This window comes from Narcine bancroftii, chromosome 4, assembly GCF_036971445.1.
Source record: "Narcine bancroftii isolate sNarBan1 chromosome 4, sNarBan1.hap1, whole genome shotgun sequence".
In the NCBI taxonomy this organism is placed as follows: domain Eukaryota; kingdom Metazoa; phylum Chordata; class Chondrichthyes; order Torpediniformes; family Narcinidae; genus Narcine; species Narcine bancroftii.
In genome coordinates, this window is record NC_091472.1 from 272,900,747 (window position 1) to 272,927,460 (window position 26,714).

The 26,714-nt window shown below is 40.7% G+C and overlaps 1 protein-coding gene across 14 annotated transcripts in view; it reads left to right on the forward strand.

Annotated features, from left to right (window-relative positions):
- gtdc1 (glycosyltransferase-like domain containing 1) overlaps positions 1-26,714 on the forward strand; it is a 406,530-nt gene that overhangs the window by 155,042 nt on the left and 224,774 nt on the right. For 13 of the 14 annotated variants that reach the window (XR_011356672.1, XM_069935027.1, XM_069935022.1 and 10 more), the window contains one exon: positions 17,951-18,118. Coding sequence is in view for 12 of the 14 variants with exons in the window: in XM_069935027.1 (XP_069791128.1) it covers positions 17,951-18,118 (168 nt within the window). In the remaining 2 variants the exon portion in view is untranslated. Of the gene's footprint in view, positions 1-17,950; positions 18,119-26,714 lie in introns of those variants that run through there. The other variant, XM_069935028.1, reaches the window with a different exon arrangement.

The window sequence follows — 26,714 nt, forward strand, 5'->3', positions numbered from 1 at the left end:
AGAGCAAGTGTCAATTATTGCCGCAAAGCACAGAGTTCCATGGGAAAAAAAAACCTAATTTGATTTACAAAAGTGGGGGAATGTCCATCTGAAAAAGAGATGCTAATTCCAATGCCTGCAAAAAAATATGTACAGGGTGCTTTCTTGTGGGATCAAAATTTTTGGTAAGTGATTGTCTGTCTTCAACAGACCTAAAAGTTCACAACATTGTTCTTTTGTTTAACCCTTTCATTGTTTTTAACATCATATAACTTAGGTCAGGAGGATTTTTTTTTATCCAGAGGAGCTATCTTTCTCGAATTGGTGAAATATTGCTAATTTCTTGGAGATCATACAACTTTGTGTATAAAAAAAAAGCATATTTCGAAGCAAAACAATCCAAGTATACTCTTGTGGAATATTGGTATCTGTTCTACTGTCTTCGACAGGCTGACAGAACTTTTTAAAAACATTTGTTCCAATTCATCTGCAAGAAACAGACACAAAATATGCAGTCTCTCTTTTAGTGTGATACATTCAGTGCTGACAGGTCAGATTCACATCCTGAAGAAACAAGGGAATGCAGAAAACTGGAGTTCAGCTGTAGTTCAGGAAACTGACATGACTATCCTTTTCTGACATCTAGTTCTGATGCACAATTATTTTCAAAGTTCCAACTGGGTCAGCAAAACACAATTGATTAGAATTTCACAAAGATGGACAAAAGAATCTGCCACAGATCTAACAGGAAAGACCCAGCTATAGAAGCCTTTCCAAATCAAGCATTCATTTTCATAATTATATTTTGCTAAATCTTTAACAATAGGATATTTAAGGGAATGAATGTCATAAGAACTAGATTTATTTTTAAAGACACTTAGCTTGAGTTATTATCAACTTTATTTTTTTAAAATTTAGACATACAGCACAGTAACAGGCTCATTTAGCCCATGAGCCCATGCCACCCAATTACACCTAATTAACCTACAACCCCCAGTAGGTTTTGGAAGTTGGGAGTAAACTAGAGCCGTAACAAGTGACATGGTTAGTGTAGTGGTTAGCATAACACTCTTATAGCACCAGCGACTTGGGTTCAAATCCGGTGCTGCCAGTAAGTAGTTTGTACGTTCTCCCTGTGTCTGCATGGGTTTCCTCTCACATACCAGTGTTATAGGTCAAATGGGTGTAATTGGGCAGCATGGGTTCTTGGGCTGAAAGGGCCTATTACAGTGGGGTATGTCTGAGTTTAAATTTAATATTCTTTATAACAGTTTTGCGTAGGTTTTTATTGGAAATGAAGTTTGGCTTCAGAACCATTCATTCTTTGCCACCAACAGAGACTAGATTTGAATTTAGTTTCTCAGTATAGATGGATTTTGGATATCGAAGATGTAACAAAGAGGGTGGACTTGGGGGAGCCAGTAGATGTGATGTACTTGGACTATCAGAAAGCCTTTGATAAGGTCCTGCACAGGAGACTAGTAGGCAAAATCAAGGAACATGGAATTGGAAGTAGGGTGCTGACATGGATAGAATATTGGTTAAGAAATAGGAAAAAATGTGTTGGGATAAATGGGTTATTTTCAGGATGGCAGGATGTGACGAGTGGGTACCACAGGGTTGGGTGTTGGGTCCTCAGTTGTTTATCATTTATGTAAATTATTTGGATGAAGGGATTATTAACAAGATGAGCAAATTTGCAGATGGCAGTGTAAATGGTGAGGAGGATGTCAGGAAAATGCAGAAGGATTTGGACAGGTTGGGGGAATTGGCGGAGGAATGGAAGATGAAGTTCAAAGTGAGCAAATGTGAGGTTATCCATTTTGGAGGCAGTAATAAGAGAGCAGAGTATTATTTAAATGGAGTCAAGCTAGGGCATGGGGTAGTGCAAAGGGATCTGGGTGTACTTGTACACCAGTCATTAAAAGCTAGCATGCAAGTTCAGCAAGCTGTGAAGAGGGCAAATGGCATGTTGGCTTTCATAAAGAGGGGATTGGAGTATAGGAGCAGAGATGCCCTCCTGCAGTTGTACAGGGCCCTGGTGAAACCTCACCTGGAATATTGCGTCCAGTTCTGGTCCCCAAATGTGAGGAAGGACATACTTGCTATAGAGGGAGTGCAGCGTAGATTTACTAGGTTAGTTCCTGGGATTGCAGGATTGATATATGCTGAAAGGTTAGAAAGACTAGGCTTATATGAGATGGAGTTTAGAAGGATGAGGAGAGACTTGATTGAGGTGTATAAGATTATTAAGGGGCTAGACAGGATGAAATTGGATTACATGTTCCCATTGTTGGGAGAGATTAGGACTAGAGGGCATAGTTTAAGAATACAGGGAAGGCCCTTTAGGACAGAGATGAGGAGAATTTTTTTTTGCCTGGAGAAGTGTGGATCTGTGGAATGCTTTGCCGCACAGGGTGGTAGGGGCAAATTTGCTGGATATGTTCAAAAGAGAGTTAGATAAGGCTCTTATGGGCAGGGTAGTTAAGGGTTATGGGGATAAGGCAGGGAATGGATACTAATAGTGAATTATTCCCCATGATCTGAAAAAAGGCGGTCCTGGCTCAACGGGCTAATTGGCCTACTCCAGCACCTACTGTCTATTGTCTTCAAAACAGATTGGAGTAAAATATTTTTTTTAGACATACAGCACCATAACAGGCCCTTCCAGGTTATGAGCCTGTGCCACCTAAATACCCCAATTAACCAACAACACCTGTACATTTTCTTTCTTTTTCTGAACCTTTGGAAGTTTTGTGACAAAATTAACATTTATAATTTGACAGTTCTCTGTCCTGTGCAGTGAAACTATTCAAGAATTAACAACCACATCCAAACTAGTTCTCATTTGAAATATGGATGTGGCTTTTCTTACAGAGGTCACAAATAGTTTAAGGAAATGTATAAAGTCAGTATTTTTGTCTCCTGCCTGCATCCCAGAGGTAATGGGAGTGATGCCATTGGTTCAAATGTTGAGACTCTCCAAATCAGTTTGTACCTTGAATCTATCTGGTCTGGATGGCTCAGCTCTCAGCAGGGGGACTATTAAATTCACAAATGAACTGAGTTATTACTGTCAATAATAAATGTTGCTCGTGGAATGACATATTATCTTTTAATAGCCATTATAAAATGTTATTGTCATAACTAGCTTTTTTTATATTCAATTATCAAAAAAAGTTAACTGATTTTTTTTTAGTACTGATAGCAAATAGTCGAGAAAGAATCATGGAATCAAATTCCAGAAAGGATCCTTGCTGCAGTGGTAAATTAGCAAGAGAAAAACTTCATTCTCATATAAGAGAAGAAAAGCTGGTCTGTTCAACTTTGCTGCTGTCCTGGAGTAGGGGCCAAATGTCTTTTTAGACCATAACCTATTAAATGCCAATGGATGGAAATCTGCAAAAGATCTGAATGGGAGAATCTTAAATTTAACAACAATGTTGACTGTGATCTTTAAAAAGTAATGAATATGACTGTTTAATAACATCATTAAAATAGCAACTGTAGTTGTGCGCTACTCAAAAGAACATGCTTGTTGGGCTACATGGGCTGCTGGCCTTTGGTTGCACTCCCAGCCTGGAACGCCGGCTTGATCGCCGCTGCGGTGGGCCACCTCAAAACAATCATTCATCTTTATTTTTAGAGGCATTAAAGGGAAATGTAGGAAGTTGTATTGAACATGTCTAATCTTGGTTAGGGGGAGCTGGCTGATGGAGGACCTCAGTTTTCTTCAGGCTGACTTCCAGGCCAAACATTTTGGCAGTTTCCGCAAAGCAGGACGTCAAGCGCTGAAGAGCTGGCTCTGAATGGGCAACTAAAGCGGCATCGTCTGCAAAGAGTAGTTCACGGACAAGTTTCTCTTGTGTCTTGGTGTGAGCTTACAGGCGCCTCAGATTGAAGAGACTGCCATCCGTGCGGTACCGGATGTAAACAGCGTCTTCACTGTTGAGGTCTTTCATGGCTTGGTTCAGCATCATGCTGAAGAAGATTGAAAAGAGGGTTGGTGCGAGAACACAGCCTTGCTTCACGCCATTGTTAATGGAGAATCTCCATCGGGCACACAAAACTTAAAACGGTCAACCAGTTTACTTATCTCGGCTGCACCATTTCATCAGATGCAAGGATCGACAATGAGATAGACAACAGACTCGGCAAGGCAAATAGCGCCTTTGGAAGACTATACAAAAGAGTCTGGAAAAACAACCAACTGAAAAACCTCAAAAAGATAAGCGTATACAGAGCTGTTGTCATACCCACACTCCTGTTCGGCTCCGAATCATGGGTCCTCTACCGGCATCACCTACAGCTCCTAGAACGCTTCCACCAGTGTTGTCTCCGCTCCATCCTCAACATCCATTGGAGCGCTTTCATCCCTAACGTCGAAGTACTCGAGATGGCAGAGGTCGACAGCATCGAGTCCATGCTGCTGAAGATCCAGCTGCGCTGGGTGGGTCACGTCTCCAGAATGGAGGACCATCGCCTTCCCAAGTTCGTGTTCTATGGCGAGCTCCCCACTGGCCACTGTGACAGAGGTGCGCCAAAGATAAGGTACAAGGACTGCCTAAAGAAATCTCTTGGTGCCTGCCACATTGACCACCGCCAGTGGGCTGATATCGCCTCAAACCGTGCATCTTGGCGCCTCACAGTTTGGCGGGCAGCAACCTCCTTTGAAGAAGACCGCAGAGCCCACCTCACTGACAAAAGGCAAAGGAGGAAAAACCCAACACCCAACCCCAACCAACCAATTTTCCCCTGCAGCCGCTGCAACTGTGTCTGCCTGTCCCGCATCGGACTTGTCAGCCACAAACGAGCCTGCAGCTGACGTGGACTTTTACCCCCTCCATAAATCTTCGTCTGCGAAGCCAAGCCAAAGAAAAATCTTGGTTAGACCAGATGGTAAATTCTGGACATAATCATAGAAACAATGGCTTGAATTCAAAACAATTATTAAGGATAGTATCAAATTTTAAGGTGACATCCATCAAGAAAGTTGTAACCAGACTAATTTTATTATTTGTCATAGAGGTGAGATGTGGAATGATTAATGTTTTGAGAAACTGTACATGTTGCAAGTGTTTCTGTTTATGGGGAGGAATAAAACTAGGGGCCATCTTGATATTGGACTTCATCACCGGAAGACCTCGATCAGTGTAGATTGGTAACATCACGTCCTCATCACTGACTAGCAATATAGGGCACTCAATGCTACCTGCTATGTCACTTGGTCCATCTACTCTATATTCATGATTCCATAGCTAAGTTCAGCTCTAATGCGATCGATAAAATTTGATGACAACGCCACCATTTTTGGACAAATAATAAGTAATGCCTAGTCAAAATTTAGGATAGAGATTGGGAATCTAATTGTGCAATGTCAGAACAACAATCTTGCTCTCAACATAAGCTGGACCAAGGATCTTATCACTTTGTGAAGGAAGGTCGAGGGACCACACACATGTCTTGATTGGCAGGAGGATGGCGGAGATGGTTCCGAGGTAACCACATATTGGAGGACCTCTACTGGGACCAGCACATCAAGGCAACCATGAAGAAGGCACATTAATGTCTCTCTAAGGAGTCTAAGGAGACATGAGATGACGTTGAATACTCTGTTAACCTTCTGCAGCTGCACTGTGGAAAATAAACTGACCAGTTGCATCATGGCCAGGTTGGAAACTTGAGTGGCAAGAAATGCAGAAAGTGGCAAATCCAGCCATGTCAATCACAGGCCTCCCATCCATTGAAGACATCTACATGAGATGTTCTCTCAAGAAAGCAACCAACATCAATGAGGATTCCACCATGCTGGTCAAGCTCTCTCTTTCTTCCTGCTGCTATCTTTAGGTTCAAGAAAGTTTTCAACTAATAGCTATTATGCCTTTGAGCCTTTCTTTAATGGCCTAACCAGGAACTGTTTGAGAATGAACGATCTATCTGCACACCATGATATGATTTTTTTTTCACAACTGCAACTGTTAATATTTATCTTTTTGTAGCCAACTGCTAACAAAGAAACACACATTCACAGTATGGGAGGTTAAGCTTTGAGATTTAAGGCTGGAAAGGTTCCTTTTATACAGTTGGAATTCCCGCCATTTATTTGATTGGCTGATATCAGCCGCATGAATAACAGTAGTAGGCAGGAACATTCTTGCATGTGAATACCCTTCTTCCCCAGCCTGTTATTGATCTCTTAGCTGGGCAGCTTGGCCAATGCCATTTTAGGGCTGCTGGTCTCGTACTGCTCCAGCTTTCAATGGTGCTAGTTCGCTGTGTGAAGGGACATGTTACAATGTATTGTGCTGCTATTTACTACTGCGTGTGCTGCGCGATGTGCCAGCTTGACCTTTGCGGTAGCGGGTTGCCACATGACACCCCCCAGAACCGACGCTACAGTTCATATTGTCCTTGGATGCAGTCTGCCTCTGCGTTGAGGTGCTGGCATCTCCACGGTTGTGTCGGGTCGGTGTGTGCCAGTTTGAGCCTGTCTGCGGTGAGGAACTCTGGTTTGCCACCGATGTCCAGTTCGAAGGCTTCTGTAGTGGTGGACACTGTGACCCTCTGTGCACAAACACATACTCACAGTCTTGAAATTCTTTAGGGATGTAGAACTTGGCTTGTCCGTGTCTGGAGGGTGGGATTGGAGCCAGGTTACCGACCTTTACCCGCAGCTTGTCCAGGAAGGTGGTTATTTCCTCCTTTTGACCTCTGGCCGGAGGGACGAAATCCCTGGGGACCATGAGTGGAGTTCTGTAGACGAGCTCGGCTGAGGATGTGTGGAGATCTTCCTTCGAGGCTGTACAAATCCCCAGCAGTGCCTATGGCAGTTCGTCCACCCAGATGGGTCCCTTGAGTCTGGCATAAGGGCGGCCTTGAGGTGCCTGTGGAAGTGCTCAATCAGCCCATTAGATTGCAGGTGGTATGCTGTCATGTGGTGTGGTTGAGAGTCCCACAGGTTGGCAACATCGGTCACAGGCTGGAGGTAAATTGTGGGCCTCTGTCGAAGGTTATGTGGCACGGTCGCCTGAACCTTGCTACCCAGTGCCTTCGCATAGGACCTGATGGATGTGTCAGCCAGGGAGATTGTTTCTGACCACTGGACGAAATGGTCGACCACCATGAACGGGTAGCGGAAACCCTATGAGATTGGTAAGGGTCCCACTATGTCCACATGAATCTGGTCAAATCTTCATTCTTTTGGCTCGAAAGGTTGCGGGGGATCTTGGTGTGCCGCTGCATCTTAGCTGTTTGGCATTGCGTGCATATCTTGCTGATTTGTTTCCGCAACCCATGCCACATTTACTTGCTGGCCACCAACTGGTCCATGGTCCTGATTGATGGATGTGCAAGCCCATGGATGAAGTCAAAAACTTGTCGTCTCCATGACTTTGGGATGATAGGTTGAACCTGCCCAGTGGCCGCGTTGCACAGGAGGGTAGTGTTCCCTGTGCTGATTGGGATGTCCTGAAACTGCAGCCCTGTGACGGCGGTCCTGTACTGAGGTATGTTGTTGTCCTACTGCTGTGCCTCCGCCAGTGCCACAAAATACATTCCGTTAGCCAGAGAGTGGATGCTCTGTCTCGACAAGGCATCCACGACCACATTGTCTCTTCCTGAGGTGTGCCTTACATCGGTGGTGAGACGTAAGACAAGTACCTCTGCTGGTGGGCTGACCAGGATCAGAGATCTTGGCCAGGGCAAACATCAGTAGCTTGTGGTCCATGAAAGCTGTGAAAGCCCTTCCCTCTAGGAAGTGGCAGATGGCTAAGTACAGTGCAAGTGGCTCTCTGTTGAAAGCACTGTACTTTAGCTCAGTGGGCAACTTCCTTCTATCTGCTGTCCAGAATGCCACAAATTGCCATTCCTTAGGCATCAATTGTGAGGGGTGTGGGTGTGCCTGACCTGGAGTGGGCCAGGAGTGCAGCATTAGTCAGGGCTTCCTTGAGGAGTCGTCATCCCAGGTCAAGTCTTTCGCCTTGCTGGTCATCAGGGTGAAGAGTGGGTGTATGGTTTGAGCCATTGTGGGGATGAATCTGTGATAAAGGTTGACCATCCCCATGAACTCCTGCAGTCCTTTGGCTATACTGTCCTTTGGGCAGTTGTGAATAGCCTCCACCTTGCTAGCTATTGGTGTGGCCCCGCATTTGGTAATTCTGTGGCCCAGGAAGTCAATTGTGCTCAGCCCAAACTGGCATTTAGCCAGGTTGATAGTAAGATTGAACTCACTTAGGCAACTGTAGAGGTTTCGGAGGTGTTGTAGATGATCCTGCTGGGTTCTGGTCGCCACCAGGATATCGTCTAAGTAGACGAAGGTGCTGTCCAAGTCTCGGTCCTCTGCATCCATCAGTCGCTGGAAGACTGTTGCTCCGTGCAGGTTTGCTGCAAAGTTCTGGATATGCGGCATGGGGCATGTGGTGGCCTCGTTAAGCTGACGATAGTTGCTGCATTGTTTCCAGCCCCCAGATGCTTTAAGCACCATGTGCAGGGGAGAAGCCCATGGACTGTCCGACTGCCAAATGGTGCCTAATTCCTCAAGCTTACAGAACTCCTCCTTAGCCAGTTAGAGCTTCTCCGGGGGAAGTCGTTTCGCCCTTGCATGGAGAGGCGGACCCTTAGTAAGGATGTGATACCTGACACCACGTTGAGGCATCTAAACCATGAACTAAGTGGAAAGGATTGTCAGGAACTCGTCCAGCACCTGCAGGACTCATTGTCTGAGCTGTGGTCGGAGTCCAGGTGCAGTGCCGGGAGCCCTGTGCCCCTCGATGCGAAGCTTTGGAATGTCTCAGCACAGGTCTCTTGCCCTGCAGGAAGTCCATTCTGAGGAGTGGCTGTTCCACTACGACCAGCATGAACTCCCATGAGGAGTGACTGCCTCTGAATTGGAGCTCGGCCCTACGCGTGCCATAGGTCCGTATACTGCTGTTGTTGGCAGCCCTCAACGTGGGGCCTGCTTACCTGCATCTAATGTCCAAACCTGTCAGGAGCATCATGCTGATCTCTGCTCCTGTATCCACCAAGAATCGTCAACTGGAAAGGCAATCCCATACATACAGGAGGCTCTCTCGATAGCCAGCCACCATGGCCATCAGAGATCATTGGTCTTGTTGTTTGCCTGGAACTCTCAGGGCGACCGACGTCAGTAGGCTTCGGAGTCCTATCATTGGTGGTAGAAGCATCATTTCTCCTTGGACTCGTCCCTGCCGCTCCTTTCCAGGCCCTGCCTTGATCTGGTTGCGAGACTTCGTGACGACCCCCACGATAGCCGAGCACTTCTGTTTCTGCTTCCACTGAATGTCTGCCTGTGCTGCGACTTTTGGGGGGCTTGCTGAAATCCACGTCAGCCAGGAGCAGTTGGATGTCCTTGGGCAGCTGCTCTAAGAACACCTGCTCGAACATGATGCAGGGCTCATGGTCTCCCAGCAGGGCCAGCATCTCATTCATGAGCACTGACAGGGATCTGTCCCCCTAGCCCATCCCGGTGGAGCAGCTGTGCCCTTTCCTATTGCCACAAGAGCCCAAAGGACTCAATTAATAAGTATTTGAAGGCTGTGTAAGTGCCTTCCGATGGTGACCTGTGGATGAAGTTGGCCACTCTGTCTGCAGTCTCTGGATCCAGGGTGCTGACCACTTGGTAGTACTGTGTGGTTTCAGGTGTGATGCCCCAAATCTGGAACTGAGCCTCAACCTGGTTGAACCACACGCCAGGTCAAACTGTCCAGAAGGTCGGGAGATTGAGGCCGACTACGCTGATCATTGCTTCACTATCCGTTGCTGGGTTTAGATGCCATCTAAACTGTCGGGGTGAAGCACACTCGTAGTGTGGGAGGTTAAGCGCTGAGATTTATTGAGGCTGGACAGGTTCCTTTTATACAGTTGGAGTTCCTGCCATTTGTTTGATTGGCTGACATAAGCCACATGAATAATAATACCGGGTGGGAACATTCTTGCATGTTAATACCCTTCTTCCCCAGCCTGTTATTGCTCTGTTAGCTGAGCAGCTTGGCCAGCGCCATTTTAGGGCTGCTGATCTTGTAGTGCTCCAGCTTTTGACGGTGCCAGTTCGCTGTGTTAAGGGACGTGTTACGATGTGTGATGCTGCTGTTTACTACCGTGCGCACCATGCCGGCTCTCTCTCTGTGATGGTGGGCCATTACACTTTTTTATTTAGTGTAATGAGGCTAGGTGGGTCACTTGTTTATGATGCGTTTCAATTAATTCGACGTCCAGATGAGTTTTAAATGATTTATTTATTAACTCACAAAAGACGTAGCAATTTATAATAATGTAAAATTCCAACAATAATGATGATAATGGCTTTTGAAACAATCTTCTTTAACATTCTATGAAATATCTATAAATGATGGTAGTAATGTTAATCAAAAAATATAACCCAACACCCTATTTGATGGGCGAACGAACTCTAAGTCTCTCGCACCCAAACCCCACTGTGCATGTGCCAAATGAACCGTGCATGCACGGTTGCAACCTGGCGCAGAACAGCAGCATCGACCCCAAGGACACTGCTGAAGCCCACAGCTAGCTCAACGGGACGCCGCCGACATCCACAACAAACCCAAGAAAGGTAAGTAATTCCCTTTTTGCCCCTACATTTAGTATCTTTTACTCTTATGTGCTAATTTCTCTTATATGGTAATTATGTGGTAGTTCAGTTTATTTTACCTACCTGTTCAGCTGTAGCAAGCAAGAAAATTTTCAGAGCATTTGTATATTATAATTGTGTGTATGAAATTAAACTCTCCTTGTCATTATTAACACAAGCAATCAAGTGGGCATTTGTGAGACATTTCTCTGACCAAAAAGTATTCAGAATATGGAACTTGAAACCATATGGAGTAGTTGAGGTGTGAATGCATTTAACGAGAAGTTGCACATTTCTGAGGGAAAAGGGAATAGAGATTTGCATTGATATTTTGATGAGGCAAAATGGGAAGAGGATCAAGTGAATCATAAATGTTGGCTCAGATTGTCTGTGTGACTTGTCTCTCATTTTTATCTTTTAATATTTTTAATTTTCATTTTTTGATATTTTTAATTTTCATTTTTTGATATTTTTAATTAACATAATTAATGATTTAGAAAAAAAAACACACAACAACGTACTTAAAAGATTTCAGCTGTAGAGATATTCCTCTTGTAAGCCAATTTGGTACATTCTTAGAGAATTCGCTTATATACACCAATGTGATTTTCTCTTTCTTTTTCAATCTTTTTATTAATTTTCCACAAAAAGAAAAAAATATAGAATAATATACAGAAACATGAAAAAGTAATATACATTGTCCTTGAATATTACAATCAAGTACTTTCAAATTAATTCAACATTTCCATATATTGACAGTTGCATTAAGGAAATAAAAAGTTAATGCATAAAACAAAAAAAAATCTGATGGAGGGAAAAAAGGATTTAAAAAAAAACACAACAAAAACAAAGTAAAAACAACTGGCCAATCCATTCAGAGAGAAATTTCAAAGTAAGTAGAAGAGAGATTCTTCCTGAGTAAGTAGAAGAGAGATTCTTCCTGAGTAAGTAGAAGAGAGATTCTTCCTGGAGTGGAAAATAAAAACAAATTGGAAGTGATTCAATTTTGTTTATTAGTTTGAGTCACAGTTTTTTTTGAAGTCAAACGTAGCAACAAATGTCAGACTTCAAATTTTTTTTCAAAATCTAGATGGAGGAAAGCCATTGAAGAAAAGTGGGGGCATTGCAATTTTTCCATTTGAGTAATATAGCTCTCCTTGCCATCAATGTTGAAAAGGCTACTATCCTTTGGGCTGAAGCAGGTGCAAAACCTGATCCCAATAGTGTGATTCCAAAAATAGCTGAGAGTAAGTTTGGCTGTAAATCTAGATCCAACACTTTAGCTAAAGTTTCAAAATCACTTTGCCAAAAATTATCTAACTTTGTACAAGACCAAAACATATGAGTCAATGTGCCCTCTTCGGATTTACACCTATCGAAATAGGACTTGTATTAGGAAAAATACAGACCAATCTGTCCTTTGATGTATGTGCCATATGCTCTACTTTGAATTGAATCAAAGAGTGATGGGCACAAATTGAAGCAGTATTGACAAGTTGAAAAAATCTTTCCCATAAATCACAGAAAGTAGCTGCTCAAATTCCAGTTCCGAAACTCCTTTATTTTTATTATTGGATATAGGACGTAAATTAAGTAGCTATAAATCCTTTTTAGGAAGGATTTATTTGAAGAGAAGTATCAGTCAAATTAGTTGAAAAGGCAAATGGAAAATTTGGCAGAAAAGGGTGTAGAAAAACTAATTTGAAAATATCTAAATGATGTGTTTTAGATAAATGGAACTTTTAACTAATTGATCAAATGACTTTAAACAATTTCCTTTAAATATATCAAGAAAGGTTATTATTCCTTTACCATTCCATAGAGCAAAAGCTCGGTCAAATGATGTCTTAAAAAATAATTGGAACACATTTTACTAGACAGAACAAAATTATTTCAATCAAAAAAACTTATGAAATTGAAACCAAATCTTCCTGATCATACACCTGTGCGCTTAAGAATTAGAAGGGGGTTAAGTTAGATTAAGTTAAGTTAATAGTAATAAGTTAAATTTGATCCTGTTTTTATACTTAAAGAAAATTAAAAGTAACTTTTCTTTAAGTAACCGTTTGTCTTGGTGAATTTCTATTGCTGCTGGGTTTCGGGGTCCTCTGAGCTCGTAACACGTTTCTGATTTTCATCTTTTAATATTTTAAATCTTCATTTTTTGATATTTTAAAATAACATCTAAATAATGGTTTAGAAAGAAAAACTTATAATGACATATTTAAAATATTTCAGCTGTACAGGTATTCTTCTTGTAAGTCAGTTTGGTACATTCTGGGGGAATTCCCTTAGATATAACAAACTGACTTGCAAGAGGAATTCCTATATTTAAGTGACTCTCTGAATGAAGACTGGCAATAGTGAAGCACAGTTCTTTTGCTTCACAACGACAGAGACTGAGTATTAATCCTGACCCTGGGCTTTGCCTATATGGAATTTGCACGTTCTCTCCATGACCTTGTGCAATTCTGCCACATTCCCTGCTTTGCTCCCTCATCAGAAAGATCTGTTAATTGATAACTGGGGGAAGGGGCAGAGAGGGGGTATGGCAGGAGGAATACTTGGTATTGGCAGATAGCAAAAATAATTAAAAGGAAGTTGCTGTGTTTGTGAGAGGAATTGAGTAGGGAAATTAGATTGATCTGTTTGGAACCAACATCGTCTTTGGAGCTTCACTCACAGATGAAAAGAAAAACTGTTATTATGAGGTGAATGGCCTTGTATAATAATTATATGAATATTAAATATTTATTTTTTAATCCAAAATATGATTTTAAAAATGTCTTTCAAATTGGAACACACCTTTTATGTTTTTGATATCCCTCTTCTTTATGGTTTTAATTTGACCCCCAGTTAATGCAGTTTTGTGATCAGTTGTTTAAAAGTTTCTGGATTAATTTAGCCTAAATTCTAACACTTTGTTTTTCCTGTGGAGCTATACATATTCTATATTATCTTCAGTCTATGTTTTGATTCGTTGACCTGGCAGATCTTTGGATTGGAATCTGGGAGTCTGGAACCGATCATTCTCTTCCAAGTTGTTAGTGCTTGAATGTATCACAGACATGAGCCAAAAACTTCATAATTGTCTTTTTAAGAAGAAGGAAGGAATGAAAGAAAAAAATATGGGAGTGTGAAAATAATCAGTTTACATATCGAGATTTAAACTGCCTATGCTTATTGTAAAATCCGTGGCATGTAGGAAATACACAAGAAGCAATGAGAAAAATGAATGCTCATCAAAGTGGGAAATACAAGGAAGGAAGCCAGTTTGGTTAAAAATGGTAAGGGTTAAAATATTATTAAAACTTTGGGGGTGCTGGATAGATTAGGTTATAAATTACAAAAAAACGAGATGCCTAAATAGGGGTGACATGGTTAACTTAGCGGTTAACGCAGTGCTATTACTGCACCAGCAATTGGGACCAGGGTTCGAATCCTGGGCTGTTTGTTTGTACATTCTCCCTGTGTCTGCATGTGTTTTCCCCGAGGGCTCCGCTTTTCTCCCACCGTTCGAAATCCACTGGGGGTTGTGGGTCAATTGGGTGGCAAGGGCTGGAGGGCTGTAAGGACCTGTTAACCTGCTGTATATCTAAATTTAAAATAAATAAATAAATAAATATAAACAGGAGGAGGCACCCATTACTACACCGGGAACACATTCTGCCAGAATGTCCACTTTTGGAGAGAGAGAGAGAGACAAATAATGGCAATTCAATGGCCTCTTTTCCTTTAGATTGGATAGTGAGCTCATTGTGCAACTCCTGTGTGTGTTGATTATTGTGTGGAATTCTAATCTGATGTCTTCTTGAAGGATGATGGTATTATTTTTGCATGTAGCCAGATAAATGGCATATTGCAATTCCTCTTCTTCCTATCAATCCTCACAGCTTTCTCTAACGCAGCACACAAAAGTGCTGGAGAAAATCAGCAGATCATACAGCATCCATGGAAAACAAAAGACATTTGATATTTTGGGCCTGAAGAAGGGTTCAGGCCGAAACATTGACCATCTTTTGCTTTCTATGGATGCACTGTTTTGCACTGCAAAACAGAATCTGCAAATTTGGTGTTTCGTTTCCTCTTATGGCAGAATTGAGGCTTAAAGCTGCTTGTATTCATCCCTGTGCAAGCTTTTCTAGGGTTCTTTGACTTTCTACCGAGTGAAAATTGAGTCGCTTTGACAAGATGTTGCTCGTTTCAAAAAGTTCAAATTTTTCTTCGTTCTTTTACAGTGATTTCTTTAGCTGTATTTTCAGCGGTTTCACCCTCTTTGTCTTCAGCTTCTTGCACGTTGCTCATCAAGTTGAAGAAGATTATTTTCACTTTATCAAACAATTCTCGCACATTGACTGTAAAAACCTCGAAACCCCCTATGTTACTTCCAATAGCAGCTATTTCTTCAATTATTTTGTCTGTGGGACTGAAACCAAGAAAATGATTTGTGTAATGGGGCAAAAGTTATTTCCGAACCGCTCACATATTGCTGGAAGTAACTGCTTGTCACAAAAGTTTAATGTTTTCAATGGCCTGCTTTATATTGTACGTCTTCCAAAATTTTGTACACAAAATTCCATTTTCTCCTGTTGTTGCTTGAAGTGCTTGTGCAAAGGTCCTTCGAAAATAATATGCTTTGAATGATGCAAGAGTTCCTTGGTCCATTGGTTGCAATAATGATGTGGCATTCGGTAATGGAAACACAACTTTTATATTTTCATTCAAATCTCCCAATGAAATAGGATGAACTTTGGGGGTGCTTTAAAACTAAGGTTATAATTCTTGCAATATTTTTCAACTGTTGGGCAAAAATACGAAATGAACCAAAAAGTTATCCATGCACCCTAGTCCCTTTTAAAGCACGGGGGATTCAGAATACAGAACACCAGCATAGGTTTAAGTTTTAAGTCCCCTTCTGTATTGCCTCCTAATAAAATGGTAAGTCGATCTTTCGAAGCTTTATATCCTGGTTGAGATGCTTCATCTTTAGCTTAAAAGTGTTTTTGTTGGCATTCTTTTCCAGAATAGATCCATTTCATCAACATTAAATAAATACCTACGGTCGTAATTCTTTATCAATTTTTTTTTTAAATGTGGAAATTTTGCAGCAGCCTTTTTATCAGCGCTGGCGGCTTCCCCTCCAATTCTTACATTGTGTCATCCTGTTCGATGTTTAAAGTGGTCAAACCAACCTAAACTTGCAGCAAATATTTCTGTTTCCCCATGAAATTTATTTTCATTATGTATTGAAAAGATGTTTAAAGCTTTGGTTTGAATGTTTTTTTGTACAAAGTGGTATTTCCTTTTGGTTACAAACTTCCATCCAAAGATGAAGGTTCTCTTTCGAGTAATTTACATGCTAGAGAAACTGATGCAACTTTACCTTCATCTTTATATTCGTGCTTCTTACTTAAAATTGTGTGTCACAGCTCACATTGTGTCTGATTTTCACATTTGCTGCCACCATTTTCATGTCTTTTAATACTCCAAGTTTTTCTTCTAAGGTAATTGGTTTTCCTTTCCTTTAATATCACTGTCAGATTCTTTTCCACATTTTCTTTTATCCATATTTAATAGGGGGCACACACTAAGTCTGATTGTCATTTGTGCATATTTTATTTAGGGCTGTTCACACAATCTTCTTAGAATTTGAGTTTTTCAGAAATCTCGTGGTAACTTTGTAATTACATGCGTAAAATGGGAAATGATCACAGTTTTCCAAATCGCAGTAGCTGAATTTCGCATTGACAGATGGAGCAGAAAGTGAGGTTTGCCTGTATTATGCTTCTCTCCCTCCTTTTGTGAAGAAAATGTTGCCTTTAACCCTTCTCCTCCTGTTTGTGGTTACGTTAGAGAGCCAACAGGAAAGGTACGGAGGCAGAAAATAAAGCAACTTGTTCCATAATTTTCAGCTCCAATGAACCTCTCAATTGACTGATGATCTCTTGAAATGGTGAAGTAGAGGTACAGTACTGCATTTCCAAAAGAACAATATGGGCTTTCTGCAGTATGGTGTTTACTCTCTTCTGTGACTGGTCTAACCGGGGGCTTGTATAATCGTGTGATAAATAAAAGTCTGCAGACGTGCAGAAATGCTGGAAGAACTCAGCAGTGTCCATAGAAGAAGCGCTCAGGCCTGAAACATCAGTTATATATTGCTATGGATGCTGCAAGACCTGCTGAATTCCTCCAGCGTTTCTATGCTTATGTATAACTGCAGCAGGCTTCTAGCCCTTTGACAAGATTTGCTGTTGCTTTATAGCCAGCTGCTACCATAATCAACTCGTGTTCCATTGAGACTGATCAGTAATTCTGCTTCACATAAATGTTTAAATGAGAATATATAGTGATTTAAAAGCTTTACTTTATATTCATGATATCAAGAAACATTTTTGTTCTTGTATTAATATTGCTGTATAATTTTCAAGATAAATTATTGGTGGCTTTAAATGTTGTATCTTTAAAATTTTAAGATTGCTTTGAATAGTTTGTTATGACAGTGATTTCATCATCTTAAAAATTTTGAAGATGTTGAAAACAAGAGTGGTGAGAATGTGGGTTTCCTACAATGTGGCAAAGGATGTGTGATGTTTGTTTCCAAAACCATCTTTGTCATTATTTTAATATTGCTGAAAAAGTCTTAACAAATGGAGAAAATCCCATCATTTGGGTGATTCATTGCTGATATTTCCAGAGGTTGAAGATAAATTGATTTGTTGGCCAAATAAATTCTGAAAAGGTTTAGGTTGGGGGAGGGAAGGGGGTGGGGGGGAAAGGGAGAGAATTGGAATTCATCACAATTGCATTCTCATTCAAACCTTTATTTTGAATCAGGATTACTAATCATTCTGCCAACAGAATGTGATGTCATGCTCATGGAAACATGGAATTATTAGTCAGTGGTTTATAGTATAGTTTGCCAAAAGCATTTAATTTTGGATATCTGTTTCAGTTATAAAACAATATTGTGGTCATTCAACATCAATCTACTACAAGAAAGAGCAATTTTTAATGAGTCTAGCAATCTAAGTATTCCCCATTCAATCTTATCATTCTTCCACTTGTCCTTTCGATACTGCTTTTCTTGCCTCTTTCAGTAAAATCCATCACCTTTTTTATTCTGTGGCTTACAGTAACAAAACTGAAAAGACCAATCTGATGCCAACTCTTTTTAGTCAGAGTTCATAGCAATTGCCATAAAAGATCAAAACTTCCAGTGCAGCTACATGGTATTAATGTTCAGCTTCTGATGTGTCCCTGCAGGGTTATATTTTTTTCGCTCTGCTTTGGTATGGGGGAAGGGAGTGATGGATATCCTATGCAACATGCTAGATATTTGCTAACACTGCTGTCCTTGTTTTATAGGGTCCTGTTCACAAGCTCAGTCCTTAACCTGGCTGAACTAGTTGCTCTCCGACCTGACCTTGCCAAATTGAAAAAGGTCCTATACTTTCATGAGAACCAGTTGGTATATCCTGTCCGGAAAAGCCAGGAAAGAGACTTCCAGTATGGATATAACCAAGTAATTTCATGGTAAGTGAGATTATATGTTATTATTTGTTTTGTTGACATTGTTCAAATAACGTTTTCACCTCTTCAGGTGACTGCCACCTCTTGTTAAACACACCACCACAAAAGACCACATTCTTTGTATAATTGGAAGTGTTAATTGGTTATTAAGCCAAAATAATAATTTATTTTAATAAAAACATTTAAATAATAACTCTGGGGTATTTTTTAATGAGAAATAATATGGTAACTGAGTGTTTCTTGGCATGATGAGTAGGCACTTTAAAATTATACCAAGAACCCGTTACAAGGTTCTTAGGTCGGCTAAAATATATCAACCCAAAAGCTATAAGTAGAAGACAGCCTTCAGATTTCAGATATATCTGTGATCTAACATATTGAAGAGATTAACTGTTATTTTTGCTTTGTTTCTAGTGATCAACTCTTGTGGTAGTAGGAGGTTATTGAATAAATTGTAATCTGTAGCTCTTAAATTCCATTCAAAATCATGAAGACTTAAATACAATTGCCTTAACTGTCCACATTCCCATAAATGCTGCCATAATGTTTAGTAAATTTAAAGGGTGATTCATGTTGGAATAATTAGAAGATATTGGTTGAAAGTTTTTGGAAAATTTTGAGCAGGCAAAGGAAGTAATATTGAGATGCTGGACTGAGAAAGAGAATGGCTGAAAGAAAGGTGAAAGAGTAATACAGTGATGGTTTGTTGTCATATGCATAAGTACAATGTAGAGATGCACTGAAATTCTTACTTGCTGCAAACAAACAATTACACCAACTGTTATAAATTGTAACAGTAATACAAAAGATTGACAAGGACAATTTTTGGTTAGTTGCAGCCTGAAGTATGCAAGAGGAAAAACAAGGTTGGAAAGCTAGTAGTAGTGGCTGAATGAATAGGCTCCAGTAGACATTGAAGACAAAAGGTTAAGTGAGATGGAGCAAGAGAAAATGAGCAAAAGCAAGAAAGGAGTGAATACGTTTCTTTAGCTAGAGGGTCATGGATTTGTGGAATTTATTGCCACATATAGCTATTGTGGCCTGATCATTGAGGGAGTTTAAGGAGGAGATTGATAGGTATCTTATTAGTCAGGGTATCAAGGGATATGGGGAAAAGGCTAGAATTTGGAAAATAGATGTGGGAATGGTTTAACTCAGGGTGGAGTTGCAGAGAAGATTTGATGGGCCAAATGGCCTACTTCTGGTTCTTTATCTTGTGATCTTGTTTTTAAAAAAAATATAGTTGATGCAGGTTAAGATATGGCCTGAAAGCAAATTAACGCAAATGCTGGAGATAAACTGAAAATGTTTGAAAAGCTCAGCAGGTCAGGTTGTACGTCATGAAGCAGATTTAAAGTTTGAGGTTGACAACTTTCCACCAGAATAGATTCTGGTTACCGTGCTTTTGAAATATTGCAGCACTGGTGGAAAGGAGCATCAAGCCAATCAAGGTCAATTTCTTTTCCTCAGAATATAAAGGTGAAAATAAATGATTTTGGGATGTTTCCTGCACTCCATTAAATAAAATTAAGGTGACATTTGATAAGACATGGGCTCCATTTATGGTTTATTATCACAATTTGAATAAGTAAGGTACGTACATGGATGTGGTAGATTGGTAGGCTTTGCTGGACCTCTGGAGGTCGTTGCTCGATTCCAAGACTGCTAATAATGTTAATCAACCTTGTTTAGTAGGAGGGGTTAGAGCAACTAGGTTTTTTTTTCATTTAGTTAGTCTATTTTTTTCTTTTTCTCTTTTGGGACAATAAATACTTATGGGGTTGATTGTGATTTCATGTAACATAACATAACAATTACAGCACGGAAACAGGCCATTAGGCCCTTCTAGTCCACACTGAACCAAACACCCCTTTCTAGTCCCACCTCCCTGCACAATGTCCATAACCCTCCATCTTCTTCTCATCCATATACCTGTCCAACCTTAAATAATACAACTGACTCCGCCGCCACTATTTCTCCCGGAAGCTCATTCCACATGGCTACCACTCTCTGAGTAAAGAAGTTCCCCCTCATGTTACCTCTAAACCTCTGCCCCTTAATTCTTAACTCATGTCCTCTTGTTTTAATCTTTCCTCCTCTTAACGGAAATAGTCTATCCACATCCACATCCACTCTGTCTATCCCTTTCATAACATTAATGCACAATATGATAATCAATATAAATGTATTTGTATTTGGTTCTTTGGGAACCTATTATGTATATATTTTTGATTAAACTCAATAAAAATATTTTAAATAAAGAAATAAAATTGGGAATGCAGGAAAAAGACAGCAGTTATTGAAATGAACAACCAATTATTCTTTCTTTGCATTAGACTTTTCTTTCATGCACCCACTGCCCATCATTTCCCAGAGATAGTTTTTCAGGGTCATGCTATATTTTCATGTGTGATTATATGAGCATTCAGTGTTGAACCCTGCATAGCTGATGACATTATAAGAGCACTTAGAAGTGGGTCCTTCTTCCTGCTGCATGGATTAAGTCAGGGCACAGAATGTGTTCATTGTTTTACTTCATGTCTCTACGACTTTGAGTTCATTTCTGAAGGGATTATGAGTGCAGCTGCCACTCTCTGTTAAAATTCCTCAGCAGAGCAGTGGCACAGTGTGATGATTGCTGGCTCATCTCTGTACTTTCTCAGGTTCAATGCAACAAAAACTTTTCCAATTAGAACCCTCGATTCTGCAAACCTGTGTGGTGCAACTCACCTACACCATCCTCAATGATTGTTGATCATTTGTTTTCAGTTTCCTTTTTTAAGATTGATGATTTAAAAAAATAAAATGTACTCTTTTTTCTTGGGCTATAATCATGGCCTGTTTAAATGTCTTTCTTTGAAATAGTTTTCTGCATTTGTCTCCACAGGATTTCCACAAATTCCATCAAATAATATTTCATTAGATCCCTTTTCCAAACCTGGAGGTGCAGATTCATGTTGAATCCACTAATTTGGGGACTATTTCTCTCTCATTTGCCAAATGATCATTTTCTCTGAGCAAGCCTAGATTGCCACTGTCCACAGGATTTCACAATACAATACGTTTCCGATTATCCAAAATCTATCTCTGTTAGGCTAATTATTCGGATATTCAGGAATTTTCTTTAAACCATCCCAGTAGCATCAGGACAATACTTGTATCAGCTGTCGTTGATCCCCGACACCTCCCCATGCAATCGCCGATCCCTGACACCTCCCCACTGCTGTTGCCAATCCTGCCTGGGAGCCTGAGGTCTCACCTCACCTGTAATTGGTAGAAGATTGCACAGGGATTGTCCTCCAGCAGAATTTCATTGACCCCACTGAAAGGGTATTTGACAGAGGGAGCGGCTCAGGCAGGCAAGTGGGGAGAGAACACGGCTTGGGTGGGTGAGCGGGGAGAGAGCTCAGGTGGGCGGGCGAGCAGGGAATTAGTGGCAGCGCGGCTCGGGTGGGTGAGCTTGGAGAGAGTGGCAGTGCAGCTCAGGTGGGAGAGCTTGGAGAGAATGGCAGTGTGGCTCAGGCAGGCAAGTGGGGAGAGAGCAGCAGCGCGACTCGGGTGGGCAAGCGAGGAGAGAGCATGTGCCACAATGCAATTTATCAGAAAGTTGCAATAATTCATGACAAAAAAATGACAATTTATAAATAAATAATCAGTGCTATCCTTTCCTTCATTGTGTAACCTGTTGACAGATGTTTCCTTTGTAAAACTGATTCCCTGTCACTCCACTGGAGCACAGTGGGTAAATTTTATTTTCGACTTGTTTTCAAATTTCAAAATGTCACACCTAAAAAAATCTTTCAGTTATTCGGAATTCTGGTGTTTGTTTTTAGTTAGTCGGAAGTAAACTGTAATGGCAATATTGCCCATATCAATGATGAAAAGCCTTTGACCTGAAGCATAAAGTTGTTCCTCTCTCCATAGTAGTTTCTGCCTGACCACCTTCGTGTGTGGCTGCATCAAGCTGTGTGTGGAACCAAGCTATGAGGGCACCAAATGCTGCTACATCCTGAGGTTCTACCTGTCCTAGGTGTTGCAAAGGATAGGCCTAGCCCCGCTGCCATGCAACATCCTAGGTAGCTGGAAGATGCCGCACTACCTATCCTTTGTGGAAAAGTTTTTCCACGACAACACCTTTGACCACAGGGCCATTAGCACGGAATATCCTGCAAAAGCTGAGAGAGGAGGACTCGATTGATCCGGTGGGATTGTTCCTGGAGCAGAGCGTCCAGGTCATTTAGCAGGACACCTCATCGCCAGGGCTCACTAACAAGCACCAGGACTTGGCCTGGCTCGTGGTGAGAGTGGCCCTCCCAGTGGAATCCTTCTTGTATGACTGGAACATCACCCTCAACACAAACTGTTCTTGGGAAGACTGCAGTTGGATGGAGACCCTCGCCCACCTCTTTGCTGAATGCAGATTCACAAGGAGGGTGTGGAAATGGATGCAGGATCCCTGTCAAGGTTCATCTCTAGTGATAGCATGACAGAGGACTCCCTGATTTACAGACTGTTCCCAGGGACCCACTGAGTCCGACGTACAGACCATCAACTCGGTAAAGGACGCCCTTTGGTCAGACCGAAACTTGGTGGTCTTTCAGCACATTGAGATGTCAGTCTGGGAATGCTGCCACCTGGTGCATTTCAGGCTGCAAGACTACGTGCTGAGGGATGTGCTGAGGCTTAGTGCAGCCAGTGCAAGGGGACTGTGGGGAAGGAGTACAGTTTGGTGCACCCTCCTGCCTTCCCATCCTCCCTCCCCTATTACCGGTCTCTGAGGGGCTGAAACTGAGGGAAAGCTCCTCAAACCAAGGGGAGAAACAACCTGGTGCTGCAGGGGTGGTGACTGAGTATTAAGGCAGCAATGTTAAACATGGAAGGCACGCTGATGATATGACTGACAAAATGTAAAAAGTTCCTCAACAGCTTCTCCTGTACTGTAAATAATTTCCTCTATATGAATTAACTAACACTCTAAAAGTTTGTAAGTATCTTACTTAATAGGATTGAAATTAAGAATGTAAAGTATAGAACAGTTTTTGGTCTTGTATTGTACATAATTTATTGTGAATAAAGTTTATTTTTGGAAAATAAATTAATTTATTATTTCAGCATCCATTCATCTGGATGCTCTTTATTGACTATAGTTTGGCATTTAACACCATCAGCCCCTCAAAACAGATCAGCAAACTCCAAAACCTGGAACTCAACACCTCACTGTGTAATTAGATCATGAATTTCATTACTTCCAGACCACAATTAGTGAGGATTGATAGAAACATCTTCTTCATAATCTTCATCACTACCAATGCACCACAGGGGTGCATTCTTATACCCCAGTCCTACTTAATTTACACCTACAAATGTGGCTGAGTATGACAATAACATCATCTGCAAATTTGCCAACGATACCATGGTAATGGTTTGAATAAAGAAAGGTGATGAGTCAGATACAATGGAGGAAGTTGAAAACTTAACTGAATGAAGCATCAACACAACCTTGCACTCAATGTTACCAAAAACTAAGAAGCTGATTGTTGACTTCAGGAAGGGAAAGTTAATCCAGTGATCATTATATTTTTTTATATATTTTTTTTATTTTTCACACTGTGAACCATAGTAACCAAAATATGTACAAACGTTTCTCATTAAATATACACAGTGGCATTTTCTCCCTTATTTCCCCCTTTCCCTCCCTCCCCTCTTCCCACCCCCCTCCAAAACCCATAAATATTCAACATATACAATACAATAAAACCATAAATCAATATCTTCACTCAAAGGAAAATAAACAAGAAAAATGTGTCATCTATTTTTACCCACTGAATCAAGTTGTTTTGTCTTTTTATCATTTTAGGGGATGGAGGTCCGAGGCAAGCTCTCTCTGTTATGTTCCATGTATGGTTCCCAAATTTGTTCAAACAATGTGACTTTATTTTTTAAATTATATGTTATTTTTTCCAATGGAATACATTTATTCATTTCAATGTACCATTGCTGTATTCTCTGGCTCTCTTCCATTTTCCAAATTGACATTATACATTTTTTTGGTACTGCTAAGGCTATCATAATGAATCTTTTTTGTGCTTTTTCCACTGTGAGGCCTAATTCTTTACTTCTTATGTTACTTAAAAGAAAGATCTCTGGATTTTTTGGTATGTTATTTTATGTTATTTTATTTAATATCTGATTTAGTTCTTCATATTCACTTTCGTACATGCCCAAGTTGCATGTAGTGTTGATCCAGTGATCATTGAGGAAATCAGAGGTGGAGAGGGTGAGCATATTTAAGTTCTTGGGAGTCACTATCTCAGATGATCTTTCTTGGACCCAACACACTAATGACAGTGTAAAGAAAGCACGTCAGTGCATCTACTTCTTCAGGAATTTGTGGAGGTTTGGTATGTGACCAGAAACACTGGCAAATTTCTACACATGTGTGGAGGAAAGTGTGTTGACTGGCTGCATCATGGTCTGGTACAGGGACCCCAATACTCTTGAGCATAAAGCCCTCCAAAAGGTAATGCATACAGCCCAGGACATCGAAGGCAAAACCTTCCCCACTACTGAGAAAATCTACAGAGAATGCTGCTGTTGGAGAGCAGCAGCAATCATCAAGAATCCACACCATCCAGCACATTCTCTGTTCTGACTGCTGCCATCAGGAAAGCAGGATAGGTGCCACATGACTTGCACCACCAGGTTCAGGAACAGCTGCTACCCCTCCACCATCAGACTCCTCAACAACAAACTCAATCAGAGACTCATTTAAGGACTCTTTCTTGTGCACTTTATTGATGTTCTTTTGTTCTCTCTGTATTGCACAGTCAGTTTGTTTACATTTGTTATCTGTTTACAGTTTTGTTTTGCTTGTATACTCTGTGTATAGTTTTTTTTGCACTACCAATAAGTGGTAATTCTGCCTCGCCCACAGGAAAAAAAAGTATCTCGGGGTGTATGTGAAGTCATGTGTGTAATCTGACAATAAATCTGAAATCTGAGCTCTGCTTTGGCAATTTGCTGAAATACAAGCATGGTTCATGTTTTATGGACCAGGTTCCTCCTTCAAATGCAAAACTTAACAGATTATAGGCTTATCTCTTTTTGGGTGGTCACATGGATGTTTTGAGATGTGAGCTCGCTGCTTGGTTTCAATTTCCAGTCCTATTTTTGATACATCCTCAAAATTATTCTAACATAGCATGCCAATTCCTCTATTCATAACTGGTCACCCATCTTTAAGCTCATTTCTCATCTTTGCTAGATGTAGTTTTCTTTCAGGTCATAAGAAATTATCCGGTTTTCCCATCCTCTGGATCACTATTTACAGAAAATAAGGCTGAGGAAAATAGAATTGCCAAAAATATATTTTGATAAATATTACATGGGGGTAGAACATCATGAAAATGGAGCAGGAATAGTCCATTTAGCCCCTCAAGTCTGCCTTGCGATTCAATATAATTGTGGCTTATCTGCTCCATGTCTTGCCTTCTCTCGTTTGCCAGTTTCCCATTGCCCTAAATTCTGTGATCTTTCAAATATGTGTCTACTGCTTTTATTAATACCTCCAATGATCCAGCTTCCACAATATTAAGAGATAGAAAACTCCACCTTTCTCTGCAAGAAGATTTTAACTCAGTTATGTTTGAAAACAAAGTCTGGAAAAAATAGAAATCTGAAATGTCAGGAAAAAAAATACATGAAAACGAGATACTTTTGCTGGTCAGGTAGCATCCATGGAGAGAGAAAGAGGTTTCAAATAAATCCTTTTTATGACGTGACATTGAAGAGCTTTGACGAAGGGTCTCTACCTGAAATGTCTATTCTCTGTTTCCCTCCAATTATGCTGCATGACCTCCAGCAATTTTTTTTTTGTTTGTTCTGAATTCCAGCATCTGTGGTCCTTTATGTCTCCTGCTTCCTGAAGTGGAGTTCGTGTTTCAGGTTGATAACTTCCCCATTATTATTTTGTGTTGAGGTCATTTCTCAATCAATGTATTATGGGCCCGACTAGTGAAGGCAACACTGGGCTTTGTTTTGGTGAATAAGATAGGGAAATTGACTGGTGATGGTGGCGGAGCACTTTGTGTCCAGAGACCATAACTCCATTAATTTTAAAATAATTATGGAGAAAAATAAAATGGGTGCACAAGGATAAGTCCTAAATTGGAGCATGGCTGATTTCCAAGCACTTAGGCAAGAATTTGCAGAAGTTGATTGGTAGAAGATGTTTAAAGGTCAGGTGACAGCTGAAAAGTATGATGTTTTTAAAGGTGAGATAGCAAGAGTTCAGGCACTACATGTTCATGTTACAATGAAGGGAAGGCTGGTAGGATTAAAGACACCGAATGATGAGGGATAATGAGACTCTGATCAGGAAAAGGAGGAGATTTAAGGAGTCTGGATCAAACAAATCCTTTGAATATAGGAAATATGCTTGAGGGAAATTAGAAGGGCAAAAAATGGACATGAGATGGAGCTGGCAGGCAAGATAAAGGAAACTCTCAAGAGATTCTACAGGTATATGAAGAGTAAAAAGGTGGCTAAGGAGTGAATTGATCAGACTAAAGATGAACAGTGCATTCTTTGTGGGGAGCTA